At 44.3% G+C, this 26,728-nt stretch overlaps 1 protein-coding gene across 1 annotated transcript in view; it reads right to left on the bottom strand.

Moving 5' to 3' along the window:
• Positions 1-6,999: 6,999 nt before the first annotated feature.
• SNAP47 (synaptosome associated protein 47) overlaps positions 7,000-26,728 on the bottom strand; it is a gene marked incomplete at its 5' end in the record, with an annotated part of 49,156 nt that continues 29,427 nt past the window's right edge. Inside the window, 2 exons of the mRNA XM_079703138.1 lie at positions 7,000-7,237; positions 24,415-24,539. Coding sequence (XP_079559264.1) covers positions 7,091-7,237; positions 24,415-24,539 — 272 coding nt within the window. The 3' untranslated portion in view covers positions 7,000-7,090. The remainder of the gene's footprint in view (positions 7,238-24,414; positions 24,540-26,728) is intronic.

Genomic DNA, 26,728 nt, shown 5'->3' with positions numbered 1-26,728 from the left:
ATCCAGACCACACCAATGACCTGGGATACTTTCCCTTCTCCCCACAGTCCTTCCTGTGGGTTTGCTCCTGTTGGGCAGTCAGGATCTCAGCAGCCCCCAGAGGCTTGAGTGTCGACCCTAGGTGGGAGTTAGGTGTTTGTTTCCTTGTCCATAAGAAATGTAAACAGAGCTCCCCTCTGGGGAGTTTCTGTAAGCACTCAGAGCAAGGCAAGCACACATGAACAGATTTGAGTGTTTGATTCACAGATGACCCACTTACTGGGCACTTGGGAATGGGATCCCTGGCCTTGCCCTCTGACCCATCCCTATCATCTTCATTCCCATGCTGTGCATCTCAATGCTGCCATCACATTAGGAAACAAACTGCTCTCTAGAGCATCATTTCCATTGGAAAATGCAGCACAAGGTCCAAACAACTACACCCAAGGGACTTCACAAGGCTGTGCATTCTCTGCTTGTCCTCATCTTCCACGGTGTGGGAGCCCAATGGCTGCACCCCACCTCCCACCCCTTTCCAAGGCATCTGCCCTGAGCCTCTAAAAAGGGGCCAGCCTCAATCTCTCAGCACCAGCTCCATGGGCCAGGCATGGGAACAGAACAGCCACTGCTGATGGGTGGCAGCAGCCTAAGAGTGTGGAAGAAGAGGCATCCTGGGACATCTGTGAGGCCCTGACGCTCCTTCATGTACAGCTGGGTTTCTGCACCCTGCCCTTTACTCATTCTAGGAAACATGCCCTAGATCTCCCTAACCCTCCGACCTCCAGAAGGCATAGCTGGGGGAAGTGAGTTGCCCATTCCCTAGCTCACACCTGCCTCCCCAGGGTGAGACAAAGGGGCAGAGGTTGTGATAGGTGATAAGAGTCAAATCCAGAGGGCTCTGAGGAACAAGTGCTGCTTCAGACCTGGTGGGAGAACATGTTGGACAGTTAGTGCAGCACCAGTGCCCCCCAGGACAGTAGCCACCCACGATGGTATGGCCTGGACATGGTTGCCTAACCAGCGAGAGCCCAGGACATGAGTCAGGCCCATAGAACACAGCCTTGACCATGGTCCTGCTCATAGCTCCCCACCCCTGCAGCCTGGGTCTCCTCACCTGGACACTGCATGTGGCCCCTGAATGGCTCTCCTGGGCTGGCGAGCAGCTCCTGCTGTCTCTGAATCTATGCCTTCCCCACTCTGCCTGTGCCGGTCTACTTCTCACTGAGGAAGCCGAGGGATGAGACTGAGCAGTCCTTCTGGGAAGCAGGACCACCCTAGCTGAAGGACCAACCCTGTGACTTTTCACTTTCAAAATGAATCAGGGAAAATTACCTCCTGGGCAAACCCACTGCTGTTCTAAGTTTCCAGATGGGTGCCAAAAGCTTGAGATATTATTTGGCTGTGGAAATCAGTTGCAAATGTGAAAACTGATTACAATTTGCAAGTGCTTCAAGTTTTATTCAAACCCATAGCTAATAATTAAACTGGGAGCAGTGAGAGGGGAGAGGGCTCCTCACAGGTGAGGCCAGTGGGGCCTTGGAGGCACCTGCTTGTCGTGTGGTCTCATGCCAGGGTTGATGCCCCAATCAATACAACTGTCTCCAAGAGGCCATTTCATCAAACCCAAAACCAAAGCCCCCACCCCAACTGACTGCATATAGTTGAGTTTCCTGTGTTATTTGAAAATGTCTCAAGGATTGACTTTTTTTTTTTTTTTGCGGTACGCGGGCCTCTCACTGCTGTGGCCTCTCCCGTTGCGGAGCACAGGCTCCGGACGCGCAGGCTCAGCGGCCATGGCTCACGGGCCTAGCCGCTTCGCGGCCATGTGGGATCTTCCCGGACCGGGACACGAACCCGCGTCCCCTGCATCGGCAGGCGGACTCTCAACCACTGCGCCACCAGGGAAGCCCTCAAGGACTGACTTTTGTTTTTTCCTCTCTCCTAAAATGTGTGTGTGTGTGCTGATTTTGGGCCTCCAGAGAAGATCACTTGTGGAAACCAGTATCTGCCATTTCCCATCTCACTCCTCTCTCTCTACAGTTCCCCATTTCTGCCTTTAAAAGGAACAGGACTGACTTTGTGCCATCAGTGCAGGCTTTGAGGCTCTGAACAGCTGAGCACAGTCAGGAAACAAGGTGGTAGGGGTCTCCCAGCCTATGACCAGTATGTTTGCTGTAAGCATCTTTGCTGCAAGCATTTCGGTCACACAACTAATTGGCTGTACGGCAATTGTGCCATAAAAGATAAAGTAACTAATTCACAACAGTCTTTGAGAGCATTAATTATCAATTCTTTAGCTAATTTAGATATGGCAGCTTGTTCTCTAATGCTTTCTTTACCAAACTTATGCAATATTAGAAGTAGGAGGGAAAAGAAGAATCTGGGACCTCCTATCCCTCACAAAAATAAATGGTTATGTGATTCCTGATGAGCATAAGTTTCTTGAAAATGGTGAAATGTTTTTGCTATTTGATAGAGGAGTACATGATGTAACCAGAATTTTGGCATTTGGCACAGATCTTGCTTAGATGATTTGGTTAAATATAAGAACTGGACATGTGATGGAACATTTAAATGTAGTCCAGATATGTACTACCAGGTATACACAAGAAATATATTGATAAGAAATAGCATCCTTCATCTGTTATTTTACTTCCAGAAAAACCTGGAGACAACAGATTTTTTTATATCGTAAAGAACTTACAACTGACATTAGATCCTGAATCCTTAATGACTGACTTTGAGAAAGGAAGCATCATCACTTCCTCTAAGTTATACCCAAATACAACTATAACCATGAATCTACACACATTTTAATTGTATTAAAATATTTTTAGTATTTTCATTTTTCCACAATAAAATCTTTTAAAGATTTTGTCATTAATTTTTCATGTTTCATTATGCCATTTTTGTCTTTTTCATTATGCCCTTTTTATTTTTTATGGCAAAAATGTCCAGAACCCTCCCAGCTGCAACGCTAGACTCAGCTTTGGCCACCAGCAGCAGTGGCATGTGAAGAGCTCAGGCCATGCTTGAGTTTGGGGCTGAGGAGGGAAGTAAATTGCCCTCCAGGACAGACAATGCTGGACAACTTTATGTGAAACCTCAAAAGGCACACACCCACCTGGGCAAGTGACTACAAAGCCCTGCAGTCTGTTCTCCTATGGCCTGCAAGCTAAGGACATGTCTGATTTTCAAATGGTTGAACCAAGAAAATCAAAACAAGAATAACATTTCAGGACACATGACACATGAAATTCTAATCTCACAGGTAGTTTTACTGGAACATAGCACAGCCATTTGTTCACAACAGACACCATACGGCTTGAAAGATGAAGTATTTTCTACCTGACCCTTTATAGAAAAAGTCTCCTGACTTCTGCCCTAAACAAACAAAAGGATCAGCCATTTTTGATGAAATGTCAAAGCAGTTTCATTTCAGCTCAATATTGGTCTCACAGCTGCATCAGATGTGGGTCTTGTATTCTGCCCACCTTTACAGAGTGTAGAACTGAGCTCAAAGGGTTACATGTTTTAGGAAGTACAAACACCTTACGGGGTGACAACAAACTAACATAATCCCCTCATAATTCCCTCAGTCACAGGCTAAACAGCGGCAAATAGAGTTTGGGACTCATGTGGGTGAGCCTGACCCCACACGTAAACCCAATGTCAATGTTAGAGGACACACTCCACATCAGGAAAGTAAAAAACAAAACAAGAGACACAGTAGGTCCTGATCCAGACACCAGCGATGATGATGCCAACAGGCTCAGTGTGCCCTTCCTGTCACTCTCCAGAGGGTCTACTCACCTGATGGGATCCACTGGGTTCTAGCCATCACGGCACTTACCACCTGGGCTGCCTGAGGATGGCAGGAGAGATCACCAGCTTACCTGCTCATCTCCTTCCCCTGGTACTGCTTCTAGGAGCATCACAATATCTGTTCCCCCTCGTGTCCTTCCCATGTCTGAAGTGTGGAGGCAGAGTCAGTACACTGTAAGTTGAGGGAGCAATGGGAGGTGGAATTAGTGCACCTGGGGTGGGGAATCAGTGTGCCGTGGGAATCAGTGCCTGGTGTTACACGGTTCCTGGCAATTTTGTTTCAGCCTTGGTGACTAACAGTTTGGCATATGGATTTTCTGCTACTGGAAGGGGTTAAGGTTAAAAAAGTTAACTCTGGGGCCAAGGTTAAAAAAAATAGCATAAAGTGGCCCTTGATGGCTTTTTTTTTTTTTTTTTTACACTCTAAGTCTCCACATAGAAACAGACCATAGTCTCTATCAATTTAACTATTCATGGGACAGAAAAGGCCCAGAGAATAATCCTCTAACAGTACAATGTCTTCTGTACCACACACCTTCATGCCCAGAGTGTCTGGGCTTTATGCATCCCCAGGTGATGGATTAGGAGAGCGTGAGGCCCAGAGAGCTCAGGGCTTGCTCCTGGCGAGGGATCACCAACAGAGTCCTGGTCCCCTGCTTTCCAGAGGCCTGTTAGCAGCCGAGGTGTGTATGGCCCTGATGCCACACGAGTGCTGGGTGGTATCTGTTTTCAGGACAAGCAGAGGCTGGCTGGCCGCTGGAGGCTGCACTGGGAACTCTTGAGCAGTGCCCACCTGGATTCAGAACAGCATCATGAGTGGGACAGATTCGTTTTCATTTCAGCTGTTCAGGGCTCTCTAGAGCTAGATGGAGAGAGAGAGCAGGTCTGGTGGCAGTAAGTCACCTGGCCTGTGGATCTTCCCCTTGTGCTCATTAGAAACATTTGGGTAATGTACATACCCTCAGAGATTCTGACTGAGGGGTCTGGGATCAGCGCCCGTGCGCGTGTGTGTGTGTTTGTATCTCCTGAGTTCCTGGCATGAGCCCAGTGTGTGGCCACGGTGAGAACCACATACTCTACCTCAGGGGAACCTCACTCTTCATGGGCTGCTGTGAGAAGCTACAGTATTTGGGCACAGCCTGCACATCTGCACTTGCCCTGTGCCCAGGGCACGAGCTGCCTTTCCTCCAGCATCCCTCCAAGTTCCCTAGGGACGTGATCCAGCTGCCGCTGCCTCTGGGCATGAGCTCTCAATAACTGTCCTTGTTGACACATCTTCACACCTGCCGTGTCCTCCCTGACCTCCCTGTCATCAAGCACTAGAAGGGGCTGCATGGGGCTCAGACCCCCTGGAATGAGCATGAGCTCCAAGAGCTCCATCACTTGATGTGCCAGGAAAGGTCAAGAGCAAACTGCTCACATACTGCATTAGCGTGAGAAACCTTGAAAGAACAGGTCCACTTCTCATTTTGGAGGTTAGTAAGTACAAACCAAGTAAGACAAACAGAGATTAGGAATATAATATACCAAATTGCAAAACAGGGAAGAATTGAAAGACCCTTATGAACATTACTTTCTAAAAGTGCTACTTTCCATGTCTTTTTGGAATGGGTCAGCTACGACAAGGCTGGGCATCCCTAGGTGACCCAAAATTCATACTCACTGGGAACCTCTGAATGTGACCTTATCTGGAAATGGGGTCTCTGTAGATGTCATCAAGGTAAGGATCTCAAGATAAGATGACCTTGGATTAGGATGGATCCTTCTAAGAGAGACGAGAGGGAGATTTGAGACACAGAAACACAGGAAGATGGCCACATGACAATGGAGGCAGAGATTGGGGTGATGTGGCCACAAGCTCAGGGATACATGGAGGTACCAGCAACTAGAAGTGGCAGGAATGACCCTCTCCTAGAGTCTCCAGAAGGAGCACAGCCTGCCTACACCTCGATCCTGGACTTGTGGCCTCCGGAAGTGCATTCCTATTGTTGTAAGCCTCCTGTTTGTGGTACTTTGTTGGGGCGGCCCCAGAAAACTAACACTGCACGTGTGAATTAATTCTTAAAACGATCCAGGACTTAGTATGCAAGTGGAGTGGTGCAGCAGGGCAGCACAGGGCTTGCGGGCGCCATCCCAGGAGGGCTGTAGGAAAGGCGCTTCAAAGTAACATCTCTACAAGGTCTAAATGAGCCTCTCTGTGCAAGGTTCTTTGGGATGCTATTTCAAAGCAGTCTGGAGGTGGCTTGTGGTGAGAATGGGGGGAGGTCACCCACTTCTCTACTTTCGACTGTCTCCCCATGAGGGGCTCTCCCAGGGACACACTAAGATACCCAAAACCAAGCAAAAAGCAGCATCAATGCATAGCTTCAAAAAATATTCTAAAGCTAGCATTTCTCTTTTGTTTCCGGGTAGAAATGGGGCAAAAAAGCAAAAATTAACACTTTTTAAAATAGGTGCAGTATGTACTATTTTCATGTTTGACTAAAAACTGAGCAGTGAAAATATTTCAGGTGCTTATAGGATGACCTCGAGGTATACTAGGCTCAGCTGTGGTTAGAAATTACAATACAACCAAAAAGAAACTGACCTGTCCACCAGAGAAAAATGGAACAAAGTGAAGGCAGTGGGGTCTGTGCTGAGCAGCCCATGTAAGAGGCAGGCTCAGACCTGAATGTGATCTGGGAGAAGAGATTTTGCTGACATAGGATATGCCTGCAGTGTTCATCTAGGCAGAGGGTTAGAAATAAGTAGATTTCTTTCACAGAGACTTAAACCGACCTTTTTATGCTTATCAAGAATGGAAAATGGATGAAAATGCAGCTAGTTGTGCCACTGGAGACCTGGGATTGTGGACAAGCAAAGTGGTCCCTGAGTGCTGGGCGCAGCCCACCCTCAGAATGAAGAGCCGCCTTGCTGTCGTGGCCACCTCAATAGGGTTCAGCCCATGTGTGAATGCGTGTGTGCTCCTGACTCCACAAGCAGCCCGAGGGCCTTGGGAGGAGGTGGCTCGCTGTATCTGCAGGCAGGAACTCCTCTCCTCCAGCTGCACTTTCAGCTCCCTGAAAGGGAATTCCCTTGGTGGCAGCCACAATCACCCCAAGCTAAGCTGCTCACAGCCGTCAACAGCAGCCCTTCACCCTGAGGCAGTTGTGCACCTCCTGGGGCAGGGCGCTTGGAATGACTTCCTGGGGTCTTCATCTCAAAGGAAGCATGCAGGAGTTGAGAACAACATACTCAGAGAAGTGATTCTCAACAAAAGCAGTCACCTCTATGCTTTCTTGTCCTTCTAGGTCAGTTTTTTCACTCGTCGATTATGCTTGTCAATGGTTAAGGTTGTCCGGTCCACAGCTGCAGCGATGCCATCCAAGGCCTCATCTTGTCTCTCCAGCTCTGATTCGGCATCCAACGCGAGATCTTTTAGTTTCCTCAGGATCTGCAAGGGAAGCACAAATGATAGGAGGGGTGCCTTTTCTTATACTCTCAAAAACAGACAATATATCTTTCCGTTATTTTTACAGTACTTAAGAAGATGTGTAAGTCAATGGGAATGATGACCACTCTGAGCACAGAGCCAGAGCTTGCAGCCCTGACCCTGGGTTTGGGTCTCAGCCCTGCCACTTTCTGGCACTGACCTTCAGCGAGGTAGAGCTGTTGGAAGAGGACATATCTGCTCGCTGGCCCTGCTCCAGGCCGTAAGCAAGGAGACTGACCACACAGCCCCAGGAGGTGCACCCCTGTGGCACTGCTGTTTCCAACCCACGGTTTGCTGTTTCACCAACCCTGACAGCCTTGCTGGGAATGTTACCACATCCATGTGGAATTCCTGCAAACAGTAGCGGCACAGGGCAGAATCAGGGATCTGGATCCTACAACTCAGATCTGAGTTCCAGCTCTCACCCAATCATTGTTTTCATTACCTTTCTGCATCCAAGTGCCTAACTGCAGACTGAAGCTGGAAAAACAAAATTTAAGAAGAAAGGCAAAACACTTTTTTGTCTATATGTTTGAAATATTTCGCATACAAATACAAAAGGCAGAACAAAACACAGCACAAATAACCCAAGGTGATGAAGCAGTTACACAACATAACCCCGTGGGCCCACTGAGAAAAACTGGGAGACGGCAGGGTTCTGTGGAGAGGCAAAAAGATATCTGTGGGTGCAGACACGTGGAGGACACTCAGAAATGCCATAAACACACAGTGATGCCACAGGGGAGGATGGCGCCCATGGCGTGGAGGGCTGCTCCAGCATGGCTAGACCAAGGGAGCCGACCAGGCTGGATGGCAGTCCCTCGTCCCCATTTCTGTGACTCATGTCATACTTCATACAGTTTCATAAACTAGTTAAGAGCAGCATTGTATTACAATTCTATTGGGACTAGTTGCATTGTGAAATGTACTTTAATTACATACTTACTGAACCTGGGTTTAAAAATTTAATATCCCCAAGCCGATACAAAAAGAAATGATTTTAAGAGAAATCTTAATGACCAACTACTTGCAGCAAATGTTAATACCTCTCCTCTTTTAGGGAAAGTTTCAGATCATTGGTTAGGTCAAGAAAAAGGAACTGCAGAATCTGAATTATTAAGATGAGCCCTTGGTGCCCTGCTTACTAACTCCCAGTGGATTAACCTGCCTATAGATCCATTCAAAGTCCTTTATCACACAGGGATGGATGTTACTAGTGAACAGCCTGGGTGACCACCTCAGAGGACCCCAAGTGCAATCTATTGATAATATATCATACTCCACACTGAAATCCCGCCCCATGCCCCCAGAGGTCCCACCAGGTGACACAGGCAAGAAAGCTCTAGGTTCCACAGGTGGCCTGGGACAATCCTGAGCAGTGCTACTGCCGGGAAAGGAGGCCACACCTCAAGAAGAGTAAACTGTACCCGTGTGGTGTCTCAGAAGGCATAATAGTACCCACGAGGTCAAATGGAAGCAGCTCTGTGCTTAGAATCAAAAGGAATGCCTGACCACCTGGCCCAGCACCCACTGCCTGGGCAAACTGCTTCATCTGATTAACAAGAAACAATAAAGGCAGGGAGATGGCCAGGAGGATAATAAGATCAACTCCTGCCCTAAGAATGGTGAGGCTCAAATGAGATCACAAATGCGAACAAGCTGTGAAAACCATAAAGTGCTATGTAAGGTGCCGCTGCCAAGTCTCAGAACGCTCAGACTGAAGGAGCCCAGCAAAGCACCCCCACTTTCGGAGGGGTATGTGGAGATGAGGCGAGCTGGGGTGATCTGCAGTCATCCGCAAGTTAGTGACAGAGGTGGGATTCACCCCGACATCTCTCTTCGAACAAAGCATCATCACTGGGATCTTCGTCATGAGAAAGAAGAATAAATCCAGATCCAAGTTAGCCATCTCAGACACCACCTTTCTGCACCTTCTGGGAGCTGGTGGAAACTCCATCAGTTGAGTCACTTGAAAAACTGGACGGAGCTCTGGAAAGTACACTGTGGGGTCAGTCAGCTCTGGAGTGGATGGGCTGGATGACCTAATACAGGAGGTCTTTTCCATCTCTCATTTCTATGATCTCATATGGCTGAGGCCCAGAGAGCATAATAAAAAAGTCACCACTCATCACTATGTTAGGCAGGTCCTTCCATGCTGTTCTCTCTGGTCAACTATTCCTTCCTCATTACCTCCATTTTAGTGTGATAATAAGGCCGTTCTACCAGGAACTTGCACAAAATGTCCCCTTTGTCACACACCTGCATCCGATTTGACACCCTCGAGGAGGTCTCTCTCCTATGTTGAGTGATCAGCCCGCACAGACCTTGCGGCTCTCTTTGCTACCTCTACATCCTTGTCAATCACATCAAAATGTGGTCAAGTTTATTTTCAATTGAACTGTCTTTCAGGACCACCAGATTCTGAACTGTAAACAATCACTGTTTGCACGTGCACTGATGGCAGGAGATGGGCTTTCAGCAAGGCAGCCACGTATTCCCTTTAGTGCATGCAGATAGTCAACTGTCCTGTTCTGTTCCGAAAATAACAGTGCATATAGAAAACCAGGAAACAGAACTTAGAGGAGAAAATAAAATTCTTCCAAAATTCAAATGCAAATTACTGCCTATCAGATAAGCACTGCTGATAATATTGTGTGGCCTTTTCATCTTGCTTTCTCATCCCAACATCCGTACACTCTCAGAGAAAAGTAAAACTGGGGATTAAAGTATATATACATACACGGTTTTGTTTTCTGTTTCCTCATCCCCCAGTTATCCTAAATAAGGATAGGGGTTATGAGACCCCTGCAATGTGCCCCAACTATTCCCTGTTTCCTCATCCCCCAGTTATCCTAAATAAGGATAGGGGTTATGAGACCCCTGCAATGTGCCCCAACTATTCCCTGTTGATCCTCGATCTAACTCTGTTTCACAGATAAGGTTGAGAAGGGTGGGTGACTTGCTCAAGCTCTTGGGGTCCAGCTCCCAGAGCGGCCCTGACATGACCGTTGCGTGGACAAGAGATGTCATGGCCATGACTCAGAGGTCACATCACTGAGACACTGAAAGAAATTGCATAAGACCCTTAAAAAATGGCACAAAGGCTCCCCAATAGGGATAGGCAGTCCATTCACACACCCCAGAACCTGTGCCAGCTCTTAGAGCCCTGAGCAACTGTGGCAAGATGTCCAGTTAGGGGAGAGCCACACCTGTAATTTCAGATTTTCTAATAAAAAGTAAATAGTATAATTAATTTTAATAATATATTTTATTTAAACTAATCAAACCAAAACATTATCATTTCAACACGAAGGCAATATAAACAATTATTAATGAGATATTTTATATTCTTTTTTTATATGAAGTCCTAGCAAGCTAGTATGAACTTGGACCAACTGCTTTTTTAAAATAAATTTATTTTATTTATTTATTTATTTTTGGCTGTGTTGGGTCTTCGTTGCTGCACACCGGCTTTCTCTAGTTGTGGCAAGCGAGGGCTACTCTTCATTGTGGTGCGCGGGCTTCTCACTGCAGTCGCTTCTCTCGTTGCAGAGCACAGGTTCTAGGTGCATGGGCTTCAGTAGTTGTGGCAGGCAGGCTCAGTAGTTGTGGCTCATGGGCTCTAGAGTACAGGCTCAGTAGTTGTGGTGCACGGGCTTAGTTGCTCTGCGGCATGTGGGATCCTCCTGGACCAGGGCTCGAACCTGTGTCCCCTGCATTAGCAGGCAGATTCTTAACCACTGTGCCACCAGGGAAGTCACGGACCAACTGCTTTTTAAGTGCTCAGTAGCCACATGTAGTCAGTGGCTACTGTGCCAGGTAGCACAGGACCACATCACCACATGATAGCACTTCCACCAAGGGCCACTTTGTGTGACTGACCTTATGTGTCCTACGTTTCCATGGCCATCTTTCTCTAGAGGATGAATCAACTGCCTCTTTTTCCAAAATGAAACAGTGGCAAAAGCAAGAACACCTACATTCCTGAGTCTACACTTAATAAGCACAGTAATAAAAGGCACATACAACTTATTTTGTAAGAACTGCTGACATGCCTACAAAAAGTTGAGCATTTTACTGAGTGTACAGTCCAAATAAAGGCTGGTTCCTGTTGAATTTCATTTGGAAAAAGCTTCACTGAGATGATGGCCTTAAAAATAGCACCCATTCTATGCAGCCTGTTGAGACCCTTGGTTGGTCTGCCAAAACTGCACTTGAAATTAATTAATACCACAAAAATATAAGCAAGATCTTTACAGCTACTAAGTCTGCAAAGAAAATTACTGAGTAAACTTTCAAACTACTAGTACCTCTGGAATATTGGTCCAATGTCTTTTTCCTTTAAGAAAGGGACTGAAGTAATTAAATGGCATCGTGTGCATTCCATATAACATGGGATGGAAAGAATGGAGAATATGAAGTCTGGCCAAACCTTAAAAACAGTTGTTACTTCTGTGGCCCAGGATGACAAGCTGTCTAGTCATCAATGTATGATGTTGCCAGCCTCTGGAATATCAACTGGCCTCTCAGATGAGCCTTCGCTGGGCTCTGAGTCAAAGACCAGGGTCAAAATGGACTTTTCCCCAAGTTTCTGCTCCACTAATAAATAAACCCAGCAGCCAGCCATCTTTCCAGCCACATTTGTACCTACACAGAAATTACCTGATTAATAGTACATTGAGTTTTAGGAGAAACTAACTCCAAAGAAATATATGATGCACAAAACCACAAGCTAAGACATAAAAACATACATGCCAATACCTCTGGGAGCAGCATCTTGGAAAAAAAACCCACAGAAACACTCAGTGCTCTTCAGCTCAGGGGTCACAGGCGCTCAACAAAGCCAGAGCAGGAGGCTTGGTTCCCCACAGGCAGGATGCTGGGCTCACTCACAGCGTCAGTAACCGGCAAGGGGGATAGCCGAGATGACTCAGGCAGGAAGTGGGAGGCACCACATGGTCCCGGGCAGAGCAGAAGTTACTGTCCTCTCTGGAAGAGGAAGACCTTCTGCTTTGGTCACATGCTACAGTGACCTCCATCTCTGCAATACCACAGACCTCAGAAAGGTGGCACAGACACCGTCTGGGTTGATATAAGAGCCGATACGGAGACATTTTAGCCTTCCAACCATTTCCATTTTGTTTATAAAAACAGAAAATAAATTATGGAAAAATAGCTCATCCAGTAGAGGAGATTCACTTACCAAAACAGATGTATTTAACTGTATGCCTCATGCCGACTATCAAGGTGTGCAAGTCTGGGAATCAGAGGCCCCAAGCTCTGCTGTAAGCTGTGCCTCCAAGGGGGTCCTGAAACAACCAGGCTTGTGCTTTCACTGTGTATGGACATGGTACATACAAGTATGGGCCTTAATATTTCTAAAATGTCTACAATATGCTAGTTGTTGCCTCAACTTATAGTCTGAAAAACAATGCTTTGCTCTACCTCATGACAGAACTCCAGGATTTAGAGTATGAGTATATTAATATTAAGCACCTAAAGTGAGTTAGTATTAGCTAGACTGTTTGCCTTGATCTTGTTATTAAACTGACCCGCTGAAAAACGGAATTTTCTTGCAGTGAGAAACTAGCAACCATTTACGAATAGAGCTGGGATAAATCAAGCTGTCTGCAATTCTACCATTTGGGGCTATGAACATGCTGCAGAGAGGGTAAAGAGGGAAAAATTGGCTCCCTCTCAGCCAAAGCTCTGGAGGCGGTAAAGAATATTCTAGGCTACAACCTGTCACATTCAGCACTCACAGACCACCCCTGCATCCCACCCTGTCCTCTCTGCTGCATTCCTTGAGGACCTGAGGATGCTCTGTGGACCAACAGGGGCGGCACAGGGTTCTCTTTTAAGGAGCTCCCCTACCACGGTGCTCCCTTCCTCACGACCCCCTTTCAGTGCAGAGGGTGGAGGAGCACAAACCTGGCACCATGGCTGTGTCTGTATAGCAAGACTCAGAGCTGAGTCTTCAGGGATCTATTAGCCCTCACTTGAAGTCTGCTGACTGGCCTCCAGTTACAAATGGCCCCAATGGCCCACAGCAAAGATGGCCCCTCTAACTCAAGGTCTGGGTAGGGAAAGCACCTCCCAGGACTAGAGAGGGGTCCTGGGAGCCAAGCTGCTATCAGACCATAAATTGAGCTTCCCATGATGAGAACCACGTTTTTAAGAGAGCAATGGAATCCCTACCAAGTGAAATGCTCAATAAACTGAAGGTTCATCTTACATGTGGAAGTAAATGCCTCAGCAGGGACATTCTCAGAATATGAAACAATCAGAAAATGCATTAAGTTTGGGGCTCTTCAGAGTTGACTAGGTCAAAGATAGTTGGGGTCCCACTGATACATTTATTTAGAACTCAATATGTGCCAGAATTCTGCTCCATATGGTACAGGCCTCATTCTCACTTCAAACCCATGCAAGCCTCAAGGCAGGACCCTGTTGTGTAAAAAGTGATAGTAGTACTTTTTCAGGGAAATGTGAAGCCTGCTGAAGGCCACATGGCTAACATGGCAAAGGTACTTATTGGCTACCAGAAACCATGTTTCCAACCATCAGTCCCCAGCCCTATGCCACAGATGGGATGGACAGACATATGCTGCCCAAGGCCACGCAGCCTCCTCAACACTGTGTTCATGCATACAGTCCAATTTCACATTTAAAAACTGCACAAAACCAACTTCCCAGCCTGAACCAAAAACCATCTAATACTTGTTAACTATTTTTAAAAGCTAATAAAAAGATGTTGGTAATGGATAAGACACCCAGATAGAAGATCAATAAGGAAACAGAAGACTCGAACAACACTATAGACCATCTGGACCCAACAGACGTACATGGAATACTCCATCCAAATCAGCAGAACCCACATTCTTCTCAAGTGCACACAGAACATCCTCCAGGACAGACCACATGGTAGGCCTCAAAATAAACCTCAAACTTAAGATTGAAGTAATAGAAAGCACCTTCACAGTGAAATGAAACTGGAAATCTGGACAACTAAAAAAGTCACAAGTATGTAGAAATCAAACAACACACTCTTAAACAACCAGTGGGTCAAAGAGGGAAATTAGTAAATTCTTTGAGACAAATGAAAACAAAACCACAACATACTAAAATACTAGCAAACTGAATCCAAGTAGGATTTATCTCAGAATACAAGGGTGGTTCACCCTTAGAAAATCAATTAATGCAATATACCACATTATTAGAACAAAGAGAAAAAAAACACAATCAACTCAATTGATGGAGAAATGGCAACGACAAACCCAACAACATCCTTTCAGATAAAAACTCAGAAAACTGGGACTAGAAGAGAACTTCTTCAACATGATAAAAGGCACCTAACTTATCCTTCTGAAACTATTCCAAAAAACTGTAGAGGAAGGAATACCCCCAAACTAATTCTATGAGGCCACCATCACCCTGATACCAAAACCAGACAAAGATACCACAAAAGAAAATTACAGACCAATATCACTGATGAACATAGATGCAAAAATCCTCAACAAAATACTAGCAAACTGAATCCAACAATACATTAAAAGGATCATGCGCCATGATCAAGTGGAATTTATCCCAGGGATGCAAGGATTTTTCACTGCCTCAAATCAATCAGTGTGATACACCATATCAACAAACTGAAGAATAAAAACCATATGATCATCTCAATAGATGCAGAAAAAGTTTTTGACAAAATTCAACACACATTCATGATACAACTCTCCAGGAAGTGGGCATAGAGGGAACAAACCTCAACATAATAAAGGCTATATATGACAAACCTACAGCTAACATCATACACAACAGTGAAAAGCTGAAAGCATTTTCTCTAAGATCAGGAAAAAGACAAAGATGTCCACTCTCGCCACTCTTATTGAACATAGTTTTGGAAGTCCTAGCCACGGCAATCAAAGAAGAAAAAGAAATAGAAGGAATCCAAATTAGGAAAGAAGAAGTAAAACTGTCACTGTTTGCAGATGAGATAATACTATACATAACAAATCCTAGTGCTCATCAATGAATTTGGTAAAGTTTCAGGTTACAAAATTAATACACGGAAATCTCTCGCATTCCTATACACTAACAACAAAAGGTCAGAAAGAGAAATTAAGGAAACAATCCCATTTATCATCACATCAAAAAGAATAAAATACCTAGGAATAAACCTACCTAAGGAGACAAAAGACCTGTACTCTGAAAACTATACGACACTGATGAAGGAAATCAAAGATGATACAAACAGAAAGATATACCATGTTCTTGGATTGGAAGAATCAATATTGTCAAAATGACTATACTAACCTAGGCAACCTGCAGATTCGATGCAATCCCTATCAAATTACCAATGGCATTTTTCACAGAACTAGAACAAAGTATTTTACAGTTTGTATGGAAACACAAAAGACCCCGAATAGCCAAAGCAATCCTGAGAAAGAAAAACGGAGCTGGAGGAATCAGGCTCCCTGACTTCAGGCTATACTACAAAGCTACAGTCATCAAAACAGTATGGTACTGGCACAAAAGAGAAATATAGACTGATGTGTGAACAGGATAGAAAACCCAGAACTAAACCCATGCACCTATGGTCAATTAATCTATGACAAAGGAAGCAAGACTCTACAATGCAGAGAAGAGAGTCTCTTCAGTAAATGGTGCTGGGAAAACTGGTCAGCTACATGTGAAATTAGAACATTATTTAACACCATACACAAAAATAAACTCAGAAAACATAGGCAAAACACTCTTTGACATAAATCGCAGCAATATCTTTTTTGAGCTGTCTCCTAGAATAATGGGAAAAAAAACAAAAATAAACAAATGGGACCTAATGAAACTCAAAAGTTTTTGCACAACAAAGGAAACCATAGACAGAATGAAAAAACCCACAGAATGGGAGAAAATATTTGCAAACAATGTGACCGACAAGGAATTAGTCTCCAAAATTTAAAAACAACGGCTCATGTGGCTCAATATCAAAAAAACCCCAAACAACCCAATCCAAAAATGGACGGAAGACCTAAATAGACATTTCCCAAAGAAGACATACAGATGGCCAAGAGGCACATGAAAAGATGCTCAACATAGCTAATTATTAGAGAAATGTAAATCGAAACTACAGTGAGGTATCACCTCACACCGGTCAGAATGGCCATCATCAAAAAATCTACAAACAATAAATGCTGGAGAGTGTGTAGAGAAAAGGGAACCCTCCTACACTGTTAGTGGGAACGTAAATTGCTACAACCACTATGGAGAACAGTATGGAGGTTCCTTAAAAAACTAAAAATAGAGCTACCATATGATACAGCAATCTCACTCCTGGGCATATATCCGGAGAAATCCATAATTTGAAAAGACACATGCACCCCATTCACTGCAGAACTATTTACAATAGCCAGGACGTGGAAGCAACCTAAATGTCCATTGACAGAGGAATGGATAAAGAAGATGTGGTACAATGAAATGAAATATTACTATGAAATAATACAATGAAATATTACTCAGCCATTGAAAAGAATGAAATCATGCCATTTGCAACAACATGGATGAACTTGGAGATTATCATACTAATTGAAGTAAGTCAGACAGAGAAAGACAAATATCATACGATATCGCTATATGCAGAACCCCCCCCCAATGATAAAATGAACTTATTTACAAAACAGAAACAGACTCACAGACTTAGATAATGAACTTATAGTTACCAGAGGGGAAGGGTGGGAGGGAGGGATAGATTGGGAGCTTGGGATTGACAGGTACACACTACTATATTTAAAATAGATAACCAACAAACCCCTACTATATAGCACAGGGAACTCGGCTCAATATTCTGTAATAACCTAAATGCGAAAAGAATTTGAAAAAGAATAGATATATGTATATGTATAACTGAATCACTTTGCTGTACACCTGAGACTAACACAATATTATTAATCAACTATGCTCCAGTATAAAATAAAAATTAAAAAAAAAGAAAATAGTAGACATGACTTGAATATATGATAGACAGATGGGAATCATAATGAAATATAAATGGAATACAACGGAGCAGATAAATGAAATGTTGAAAACATCTGTAATGATTAGAAATAGAAAAGCCTGTAATAAAGTAAAAACTTAAAACACTTAAAAAAAAGGGACTTATGAAAAATTCAGCTAATAGGATACTCAATGGGGAAAGATTGAAAGCCCTCCCCCTAAGATCAGGAAAAGACAAGAATGCCTACTTTCACCACTGCTACACAGTACTGCTATGCACTGGAAGTCCTAGACAGAGCAAGTAGGCAAGAAAAAGAAATAAAAGGTATCCAAACTGGAAAAGAAGAAGTAAAACTATCTCTATTTTCATATGACATGACCCTATATATATAGAATATCCCAAAGAATCCACAAGAAAACTAGAAGAACTAATTAACAAATTTAGCAAAGTTACGGGATACAAGAGCAACACACAAAAATCAGTTGTGTTTCCATACAGCAGCAATGAAGAATCAGAAAAATAAATTAAGAAAATAATCCCATTTATAATAGCACTCAAAAGAATAAAATACCTAGGAAAAAAAAAACCATGCGGGTGAAAGACTAAAAATTATAAAATCATGCTGGAATAAAGACTACCTAAATAAATAAAAGACATCTTGTGTTCCTGGACTGGAAGACAATATTGGCAAGAGGGCAATACTCCTCAAGTGATATACAGATTCAATGTAATCCCTATCAAATTTCCAACAGCCCCCGTACTCGGAAATGGAAAAGTTAATCCTCAAATTCATATAGAATTGCAAGGGGCCCTGAATAGTAAAAACAAGTTGAAAAAGAAGAATGAAATTAAACTCACACTTCCCAATTTTAAACCCTACCCAAAGTTATAGTAATAAAAACAGCTTGGTACTGGCATAAGAACAGACTAATGGAATAAAGAGTCCTCAGATCAACAGATTTTTGACAAGCGTGCCAAGTCTACTCAATGGAGAAAGGATAGTCTGTTCAACAAGTAGTGCTGGGACAACTAGACAGCCACATGCAAAAGAATGAAGTTGGACCCTTACCTCCAACCCTTACTTCCTTATCTATTCTATTTGATAGTTAGAATAATTTTTAAATTTTCAAAAAAGAAAATAAGTGTTGGCAGGGATGTGGAAAAACTGGAATCCTCATACATTGTTGGTGAGAGTGTAAAATGCTGTAGCTGCTAAGGAGATAATTTGGCAGCTCATCAAAAAGTTAAACATAGAATTATCCTATAACCAAGCAATTCTACTCTTAGGTATATGTCCAAAAGAACTGAAAGGTGGAAATAATCCAAGTGTCCATCAGTGATGAATGGATAAACCAAGTATGTTTTAACCATACAACAGAATATTATTCACCTATAAAATGGAAAGAAGTACCAATTCATGCTACAAGATGGATCAGCCTTGAAAACATTATGCTAAGTGAAAAAAGCCAGATGCCAAAGGATTACACATATAGGAGGTTCCCAAAATAGGCAAATTCATAGAGACAGAAGATTAGAGGTTACCAGGGACTGGGGGGAGGCGAAATGTGGAGTTACTGCTTCATGGTAACAGAGTTTCTGTTGGGGTGATAAAAGAGCTTTGGAAATAAAATAGATAGCGGTGATGGTTGCACAATATTTTGAATGTAATTAATGATATGAAATTATACACTTAAAATAGTTAAAATGGTAAGATTTTATTCTATATATTTTACCACAATAAAAAACATGGTTATAATATATGTAACCTTCCATAGCCAGGCACTCAAATCAAACACTTGATTTTAAGACTTGAGGTTCATTTAAAAGCTGACCAAGAGCACAGGAAAATGTTCCAAAGGGGGAACAAGTCATCCTCCCAGTCTAAATGCGTGAGCATCTGTTTCTTGCTCCTTGGCATTCTACCTTCTGCACAGCCAAGCAGCTGCTCTAGAATTTGTTCACTGAGATGCTGGTACATTCTGGAATCCTGCCCTTGGCACAATATCTTAAGAGTTCCTTATCTGGCAGCTTCCTCCCCGTCCACAGTTCCCAGGGGTAGTGGAAGGGACAGAATACATCCCCAAGATTCATCTGCATGGGTATTTGGACCTGAAGGGCAAAGGCCACCTCCACGCAGCTCAGGTTTACACCATGGCCTCTATGTGAGGGAGGGCCGGTGTGCCCACATAGCCTTCTCTGTCAACTGCAGAGGACACACAGCCACACGCTTTGACAGGTCCTCCCACTCCGAACAACCACTGCCACAGACAACATGGGCCTCTGCTAGAGTAGTGACCACATCCAACATAATGGGAGTTCTGAAGGCTGCTGTGGAGAAGAGCTGGTTGTCCCAGGCAATTACAGAAGGCAGCAGTGGGAGGCACATGAAACCACAGCAGGCAGGGCTGGGCTAGTGGTGGGGGCACCGCGTGTCTGTCTCCTGTCTGTCAAAGTAATGCTCATCATTACCAGTGACCTAGTTAACCAACAGAGCAGACAGGAAAACCATGAACGAATATTTAAAAGTAAGGCGTGACATTTTTCTGTAACTCAGCTTTCATTTCATTGCGACGGATTCTCCATTAGACGGTAGATACTGGAATACGCTACAAGTCAGTGCCCTTTTCAGAGCTGGAGACTGAGGACAGGGAAGCAAACCAGCCTTCCCAGGACTACAGAGCTGACAGGGAGGTGCTGGGACCAGCACCAGGATGCCAGGTTCCTAGGCCAGGGCTCATCCTAAGACATATGACCTCTTATTGAAATGTCCACTGTGTGTGGACATCAAAAGTTACTAGGTATGTTTTCCTGGTTACCAAGGCTCTTCTTATGGTTTAACGTTTAGAAATGACATAGGGTGTGATGTCAGAAACATTTATTAATAATTCACAATTAGAGTAACACATATTTAAATAAACGGCCTAGCTCATTGCTAATAATCCAGGCTGGTATCAAAGCCACAAATAAAAACACTAACCATCTAACTGTGCCCCATAATTAATGAATGAAATGCTACAGTCTGAAAAGATTCAGAAGGCAGCAGAGGACCATAGGAGAACCTGAGGAAACGGGTAAAAATCTGAAATTATCTCATGACTCCTTGCTTAAAAATCTTCAATGATTCCAAACTGCCTACAGGACAAAACCCAGACTAAATGAAGGTACTGATAAGTGAGTGGACATGTCCAGCTCTCTGTCCCCAGACCCCTCCACAGAGCCCACTCCAACAAAGGTGTCTGCACACCGTCCCAGCACTGTTCGGTGGTCCTATAGCTGGAGTGCATTGCCCTTGCCTTTCTACTTTTGAGGGCCCACCAGTTTAGCCATCCCCTCCTTCCTAAGAAGTATCAGTTCTGGAATCTGTATTCCTGAAGTGTGGTCTAGTCCATTGCCACAACTGATGAGAAGCATCATGGATATCACCCCTTGCTCATTATCTCATGACTTTGTCCTGACAATTATCCAAGGAAACCCAGATCTGCTGTCTTCTCCAAATAACTCACTGAAGCCACGGCTAAATAATTCACTGATTCAGACATTTAGTTTGGGCTGAAGAACACTTGTTAAACACAATTCTTTTACATAGATTAGGTATGCAAGAAATGACAGATTTTTTTTTTTTCCTGACTAGGAGAGGAAACAGATGAATTGGGACAAATTTAAATAACTGGGAACAAAGTACAGGGGAAAAGACCAGAATGGTGGAGTTACTGAAGATGAAATGTATTCTATAATTCCTAAAAAAAAGAAAATAAGATTATTTTATAATAAACCATAATGGAAAAGAACGTGAAAATGAATATATATATTTGTTAAAGAAAAGAAGGACATTAATTTCTTAAGATAGTTTCACAGCAAGTAGAGAACCACAGCATCCTTTCCGGCCTAGAATTATTTCAGGAAAGATCCAGTGAATTGCCAGTGCAGATACATGTGGAACTTGGCTCTGCTAAGCAACACAGAGACAAAAGCCCTGGGCCTCACTCATCTCCCCAGCACAGGCATCCGCAGGGCTGCCTTTTCAATAAACTCTTCTCCTCACGCCAGCTGACTAGCTAGGTTTTCCAGGAAACGAACTTTCTGACTGAACTGAATTAATCACCTCAGTTTTTAATTTTTGTGTTTTGCATTTATTGTTTATAAAGATACCACATACAGTAGGCAGACTAAATGCCGAATATAATCAAACAGAAAGTTCAAATCTATGACCTAAAAACTTGCCATGAATCCACACTCTGTGCATCCCTCTTTATTGGAAACGATGAGAACATCCAGTGCAAGTCTTCCTTCACTGCTGTTCCCAGTGCCAGGGCTGTGGCAGAGCCTGATAAAACATGAGACCAGACCTGGGTCAGCTTTTCATTCTGATTCCTTCTTGGCGAAATAGGGAGGCAGGATGAAAAAACACCAAACTCAGGACAAGACAGAGAAGTGCAGATTAAGAAGTTATGAAGAAACTTTATGGAAAACTGCAATGTCCTCAGGACAGAGCCATGCTGCTTTTTGTTTTATCACTTCCAAATGTTGTATCAAATATATGGTAGCCACAGACTTAGTAACGAAAGAGCAGGGGTTCTGAGGCAGGAAAGGTTAGCACATCAGACACTGGAAATGATTTGAGGGACTCTGCCAAACCCATCTGAGGGACTCTGATTCCTCTCCCAGCCTCCTCCACCACGTGCCCTCCCACAGCGGATGGTGGACGGCCACAGTTACGCAGCAGATGGGGCCTAACCGCAGCCCACATGCCCGCTCCAGGGGCCCAGCACAGAGGGAGCTGGCACACTGCACTAAGCACGGCTGCTCCCTGAGGAAATCACGGCAAATCCTCTCTCTAGCACCCCAACTGCAGTTTAAGTCACCAAAACCCATTTCCACGTAATGACTTTAATAGCATCTGCAACAGAAACCACAGATGAATGGAGGGAGATTTTCTTGCATTTTCATTTTCCCCAGAAATTTAACTCATTCCTACCTATGCTTGAGCTTCAACTACACAGCTCAGAATTCTTCTCTAAATATGAAACATGTGTTTTACCTCAAAAGGACAATCTCTTATGAAATTAGGTTCTCCCTGCAGGGAAGGAGAACGAGGCAGCTAACTAGCACAAAGCCCTGCCCCTGCTGTGGGTGGGTCTTCCCAGCCTAACTGCTCAGGGATCACCGTGTCCTCTGCCCCGAAGCCAGCATCCTGATTCATGACCATGGCATCTGCTATTCCCAGCATGGACGCCACAGGGCTCACTAAGACCTGTTGATGACAGTCAGGACCAACCACATAAGAAACACACTTTCATGGGAAAGAATGGTGACCTCAGTAGTCACTGAGGAATTTTATTCTACTCACAGCTGTTGGGGCATTCATCCTGACCTCTCCCATTCTATCACAGCTTTTAGGGGAAGGGCACATTGTATATACATGGTAGTAGAGATTGGTTATTTGAAATTGCAAGGACCCTCTCAAACTACATGGCCACCACTAGAATTAACAGATAAAATTCCTGCATTTCCCATGAAAAACCCATGTTCTTGCTTCAGCCTCAACACAACTGTGGGACATAGAAGAGTTCATCTCAGCCACAGACACCTTCACTGGAGGGTGGGAGAGGAGGGCCTCAGATCCTACCAGCCTGAGGCCTATATGCACTCTTACCCACTTTCATGAGAACAGGTTGTTTGCCTTTATAGTATGAGGGTTTCTCAAGCCCCAAGGCAGACAAGATCTGCGGTGTTCTGGAGTCACTAAGCCTATCAAAAGAAGTTATTAGTAACCTGCAGAATTTGCTAGTTGCAGCTAGAAAGCGGCATGTCTCTGTGTCATTACTAAAAGTGATTAAAAGTTAGATCAGAAGGAAAAAGTGACAAATCATGTATATTTAAAATATCCCATAGCAATAGATGAACACTTTTTTCCCAAAATGGAAAAGGCTGAGCTTAAAGGAGTCTATGCCTATGCAGACACATAGAATAAAATTATTTAAAAACAGGTTTAAAAGACATACAGTCTCTTGTATGCCTTGATGTTAAGTGTGGGTTGCCACCAATGAAACAGTCTCTCCAAAATGGAGCCTGAATCTGATGGAGCCTCTAGAGCTACAAACCGACCTACAGGAGTACCAGGGCAGAGAGCAGGCAGTTCACCACCTGCTGGGAGCTGGGGAAACCAAGTCAGGAAGATGCAAGCTGCAAAATCTTGACAGAGGAACAATTTAGTTTTTTCATCAAATAAACTTCAAAGGAAAAAGACAAGATGACAGAGGAAAGAAAGCTATGCATTAAAGGCACTTCACTAAATGCAACACACGGGCCTCATGAGGATCCTGATCTGAATAAACATGTAACACATTTTCCTAAATGAGTTAACTAGGGAAATGTGAGCACTGGCTTGATGTCTGATGATACCAAGGAATTTACTTTCTACTTTTTTAAGGTGAGTATGGTATCGTGCTGATTTTTTAAAACGGTTCTTATCTTTTAAAGCTACATACTGAAATATTTATGAATGAAATGATATAACGTCTAGGTATTTGCTACATAATTATTAAAAAAGGAAAAAGAAAAGGCCACTGTGTTGTCCAGCATTAACGTAGGAAGATAAGTTGCAAGTATTTCTATCAAATATTGTTTATATTTCAACTTCCTGGACAAAAAGTGGCAAGCCTCCGCAAGAACCTGTGTTGAGCACTTGAGAGCAAGTGCCCTCAACTGTACATGCCCAGGTAGTGCACACACAGATGGCACACACATACAGGTGCTGCACACGTGTGCACACAGTACACACACCACACATGCATACATGTACGTGTACAGAGCCCACCTGGACACACACATCGTGCACATACACAGCCTACATATGCATCTGAGCCCACATGTACAGACATACACACACGTACGACAGGCATAGGTAGCTGCCAAGACCACTGTGTGTGCACAGGAATGCTATGTGTGTCTGCATGCCACAAAACGCAAGGACTCAGAATGGGCACCACCCTTCCTCAAGCTATAGGGAGCTGAGCAAATCAGGTGGATGTCTCAGCATTTCCGTGCACGTGACAGGCAAGCATAAATCAGTGGAGCATTGTTTTTAGGCAAGAAAAAGAAGTGAGTTGCCTGCAGGGGAGGACATGACACTGTGAATGCATGTTACCTGTCTCAGTTCCTGGCTGTCCCCCTCGGAAATGAATGGTTCGCTCGTCTGTAGCTGAAGTGGTCTCCCTTCCTGGTTCCCGGAGGAGGGCTCACAGTGCATGGCTCGGTCCATCAGCCCAGATGCTGAAATGGAAAGTCAAACAGAGTGGCATCTTCTAGAAGGTGTGAACAACGCAAGGGCATGCAGAACTTTACAAAAAGTGGTGTTTAAGACCATCAGAGCTCTCTGGGCTGATGAAGTGCTTTCCCAGGCATCTACTGGTTTAGAGCTTCTGTGTTTGCGGGAGTGGTGAGTCCACCTCTGTGAACCTCTGCTGAGCTGACTGAATGTGGGACCTGCCTGAGCCTTGCCTTCTACCCCAATCCGGGGCTGCTTCCTTACCCCACACTGATCAGAGTGTGCAACACTGTAAATACTCAGGATCTAGTTCTATAACTGGCTTTTAGAAGAAAGATGCTTTATCCAGGAGTGATTTTTTTTTTTTTTGAGAGGACAACAGATTGGAGTATGAAACATAATACTTGTTGAGCCCTGGTGAAATGTACATGAAATACACTACTAGGAACTGCATTACCATCTGATTACCCCACAAAACACTGTGGTTCTAGAGAGCACATGAAATGGTCAGCTAGTCAGGTCAAGCAAAGTTGAACGTGGAGCTGTACTGAGGTAGGGGTGAGCCAGACTGCTGCACGTGGCAATGCATTGCTCAGGGGTGTTTCCATTCACACATCTATGCCTGGGTAGTCTTGCTAAGCAGCAGAAGAGCAGCTTGGCAAGGAACAGTGATAATCCTTTATTTAAAGAGCCGCCTCCATCTGCAACCCTGGCACTGTGAAGCCCAGAAAAGAGCATAGCTTAGAGTCTGTCACCTGCTTTTCTCCATAATACAGACCACCTCAGATGTGTCAGTATAGCCATGTTTACTTATTAGGATGCTGGAAAGCTGAAAGCATACTGGGGTGAGAACCAGCTGTGTGGATTCCAGCACCAACTCCTTTGAGCAGATTTCTCTGCTTCAGCAAAATGGAAGGGCAAAAGCAGGACACCCCACTTCCTTCCTAGGACCCTAGTGGCAGTCAGCAGAGCTGCCTTTCATCCAAGCAGCCTGGAGCAACTGATATATGCATTGTTAGGAAAGGAAATCCATCTTGGGGTAAAGCTCTTGCTGGGCCTGAACAGCAGGAACCCAGGTGGTGAATCCAGGACACACCAACTGCACAAGCCCCTCCTCCCCGGGGAGAGACCAGCCACCTCCAACAGGTACACAAACATCCTCTTATTCTTATTTCTCAAAAATTTTCTTACAAGTTAACACTCCCTGAGATTACCTAGCTGAGCAAAGAAGACATGATGACAAGAAAGCATGTTTCTTGGGATCCTAGAGAGGAAAAGGGTCTTGGCCAGATGGAGTGAGTTCAGGAACCAGTTGATGCGAAGCAAAACCTGCATGGAGGCAAGACCCGAGGGTTCCACACTGCGGGCCTGAGCCCTCCCCATGCCCATCTCCACTGGGAAGGAGGCCCTTTGTGAGAGTCTTCGTGCCCTTTAACTGTGCACCACTGTGCGAAGTGCTTCCTACACAGAACTGCTACACCCGTACAAGCGCCTTGGAGGTCTGAAAAAGTTTCACAAGACAAAAACCTTAGTACACACCGTGTACTCAGATGTGCTTTTCTATTCTATTCTTTATATAAAAGCTGGCTGCAACCAACCAAATTGATTTTACAACCTGTGTCCTGGAATCTCCAAAGTGCCCCTGCTCCAACATCCTAAGGGCTTATTAATGAGCACAGAACTTTCCATAGCATACAACTCACTGTCGGTTGGTCTTACATGATCTAAATGTCACTAAGATGTTACATAATGAGAAGCACTTTTCTAAAACAGCAACAGAACACCATCAGAGCTAAACTAGACAACAGAGGACATGTTCTACTAGATATTATTAGCCTAAAGGAAAGGCCAACTAACATACCTGACGTTAAAACATTATCAGCGATAACATGATGGCAAAGCGCACTTCACTTGTCTATGTTAACAGTGGTTCTATGGCCTGTTGGGTGAAAGCAAACTCCCCATTCAGCCTACACCCTCCTCCTTCCTAGTCTGCTCCTGATCCTGCAGACTCCTGGTCCAGCCACGCCGGCACCCTGGCCCCAGCATGCTATTCCTGCCCACCATGCCCCCGCTCTGCACATGTCATGCAGACAGATGTCCCCTAGCCCAAGTTTGGAGACATGTTCTCCACGCAGCCCTTCCATTAGCAGCAATCTTCCCTCATCTGTCCTGGTACCATTCAGTTTACACA

Source organism: Hyperoodon ampullatus (genome assembly GCF_949752795.1).
Source record: "Hyperoodon ampullatus genome assembly, chromosome: 4".
NCBI classification, from domain to species: domain Eukaryota; kingdom Metazoa; phylum Chordata; class Mammalia; order Artiodactyla; family Ziphiidae; genus Hyperoodon; species Hyperoodon ampullatus.
This window is presented reverse-complemented; position numbering and strand designations above follow the sequence as displayed.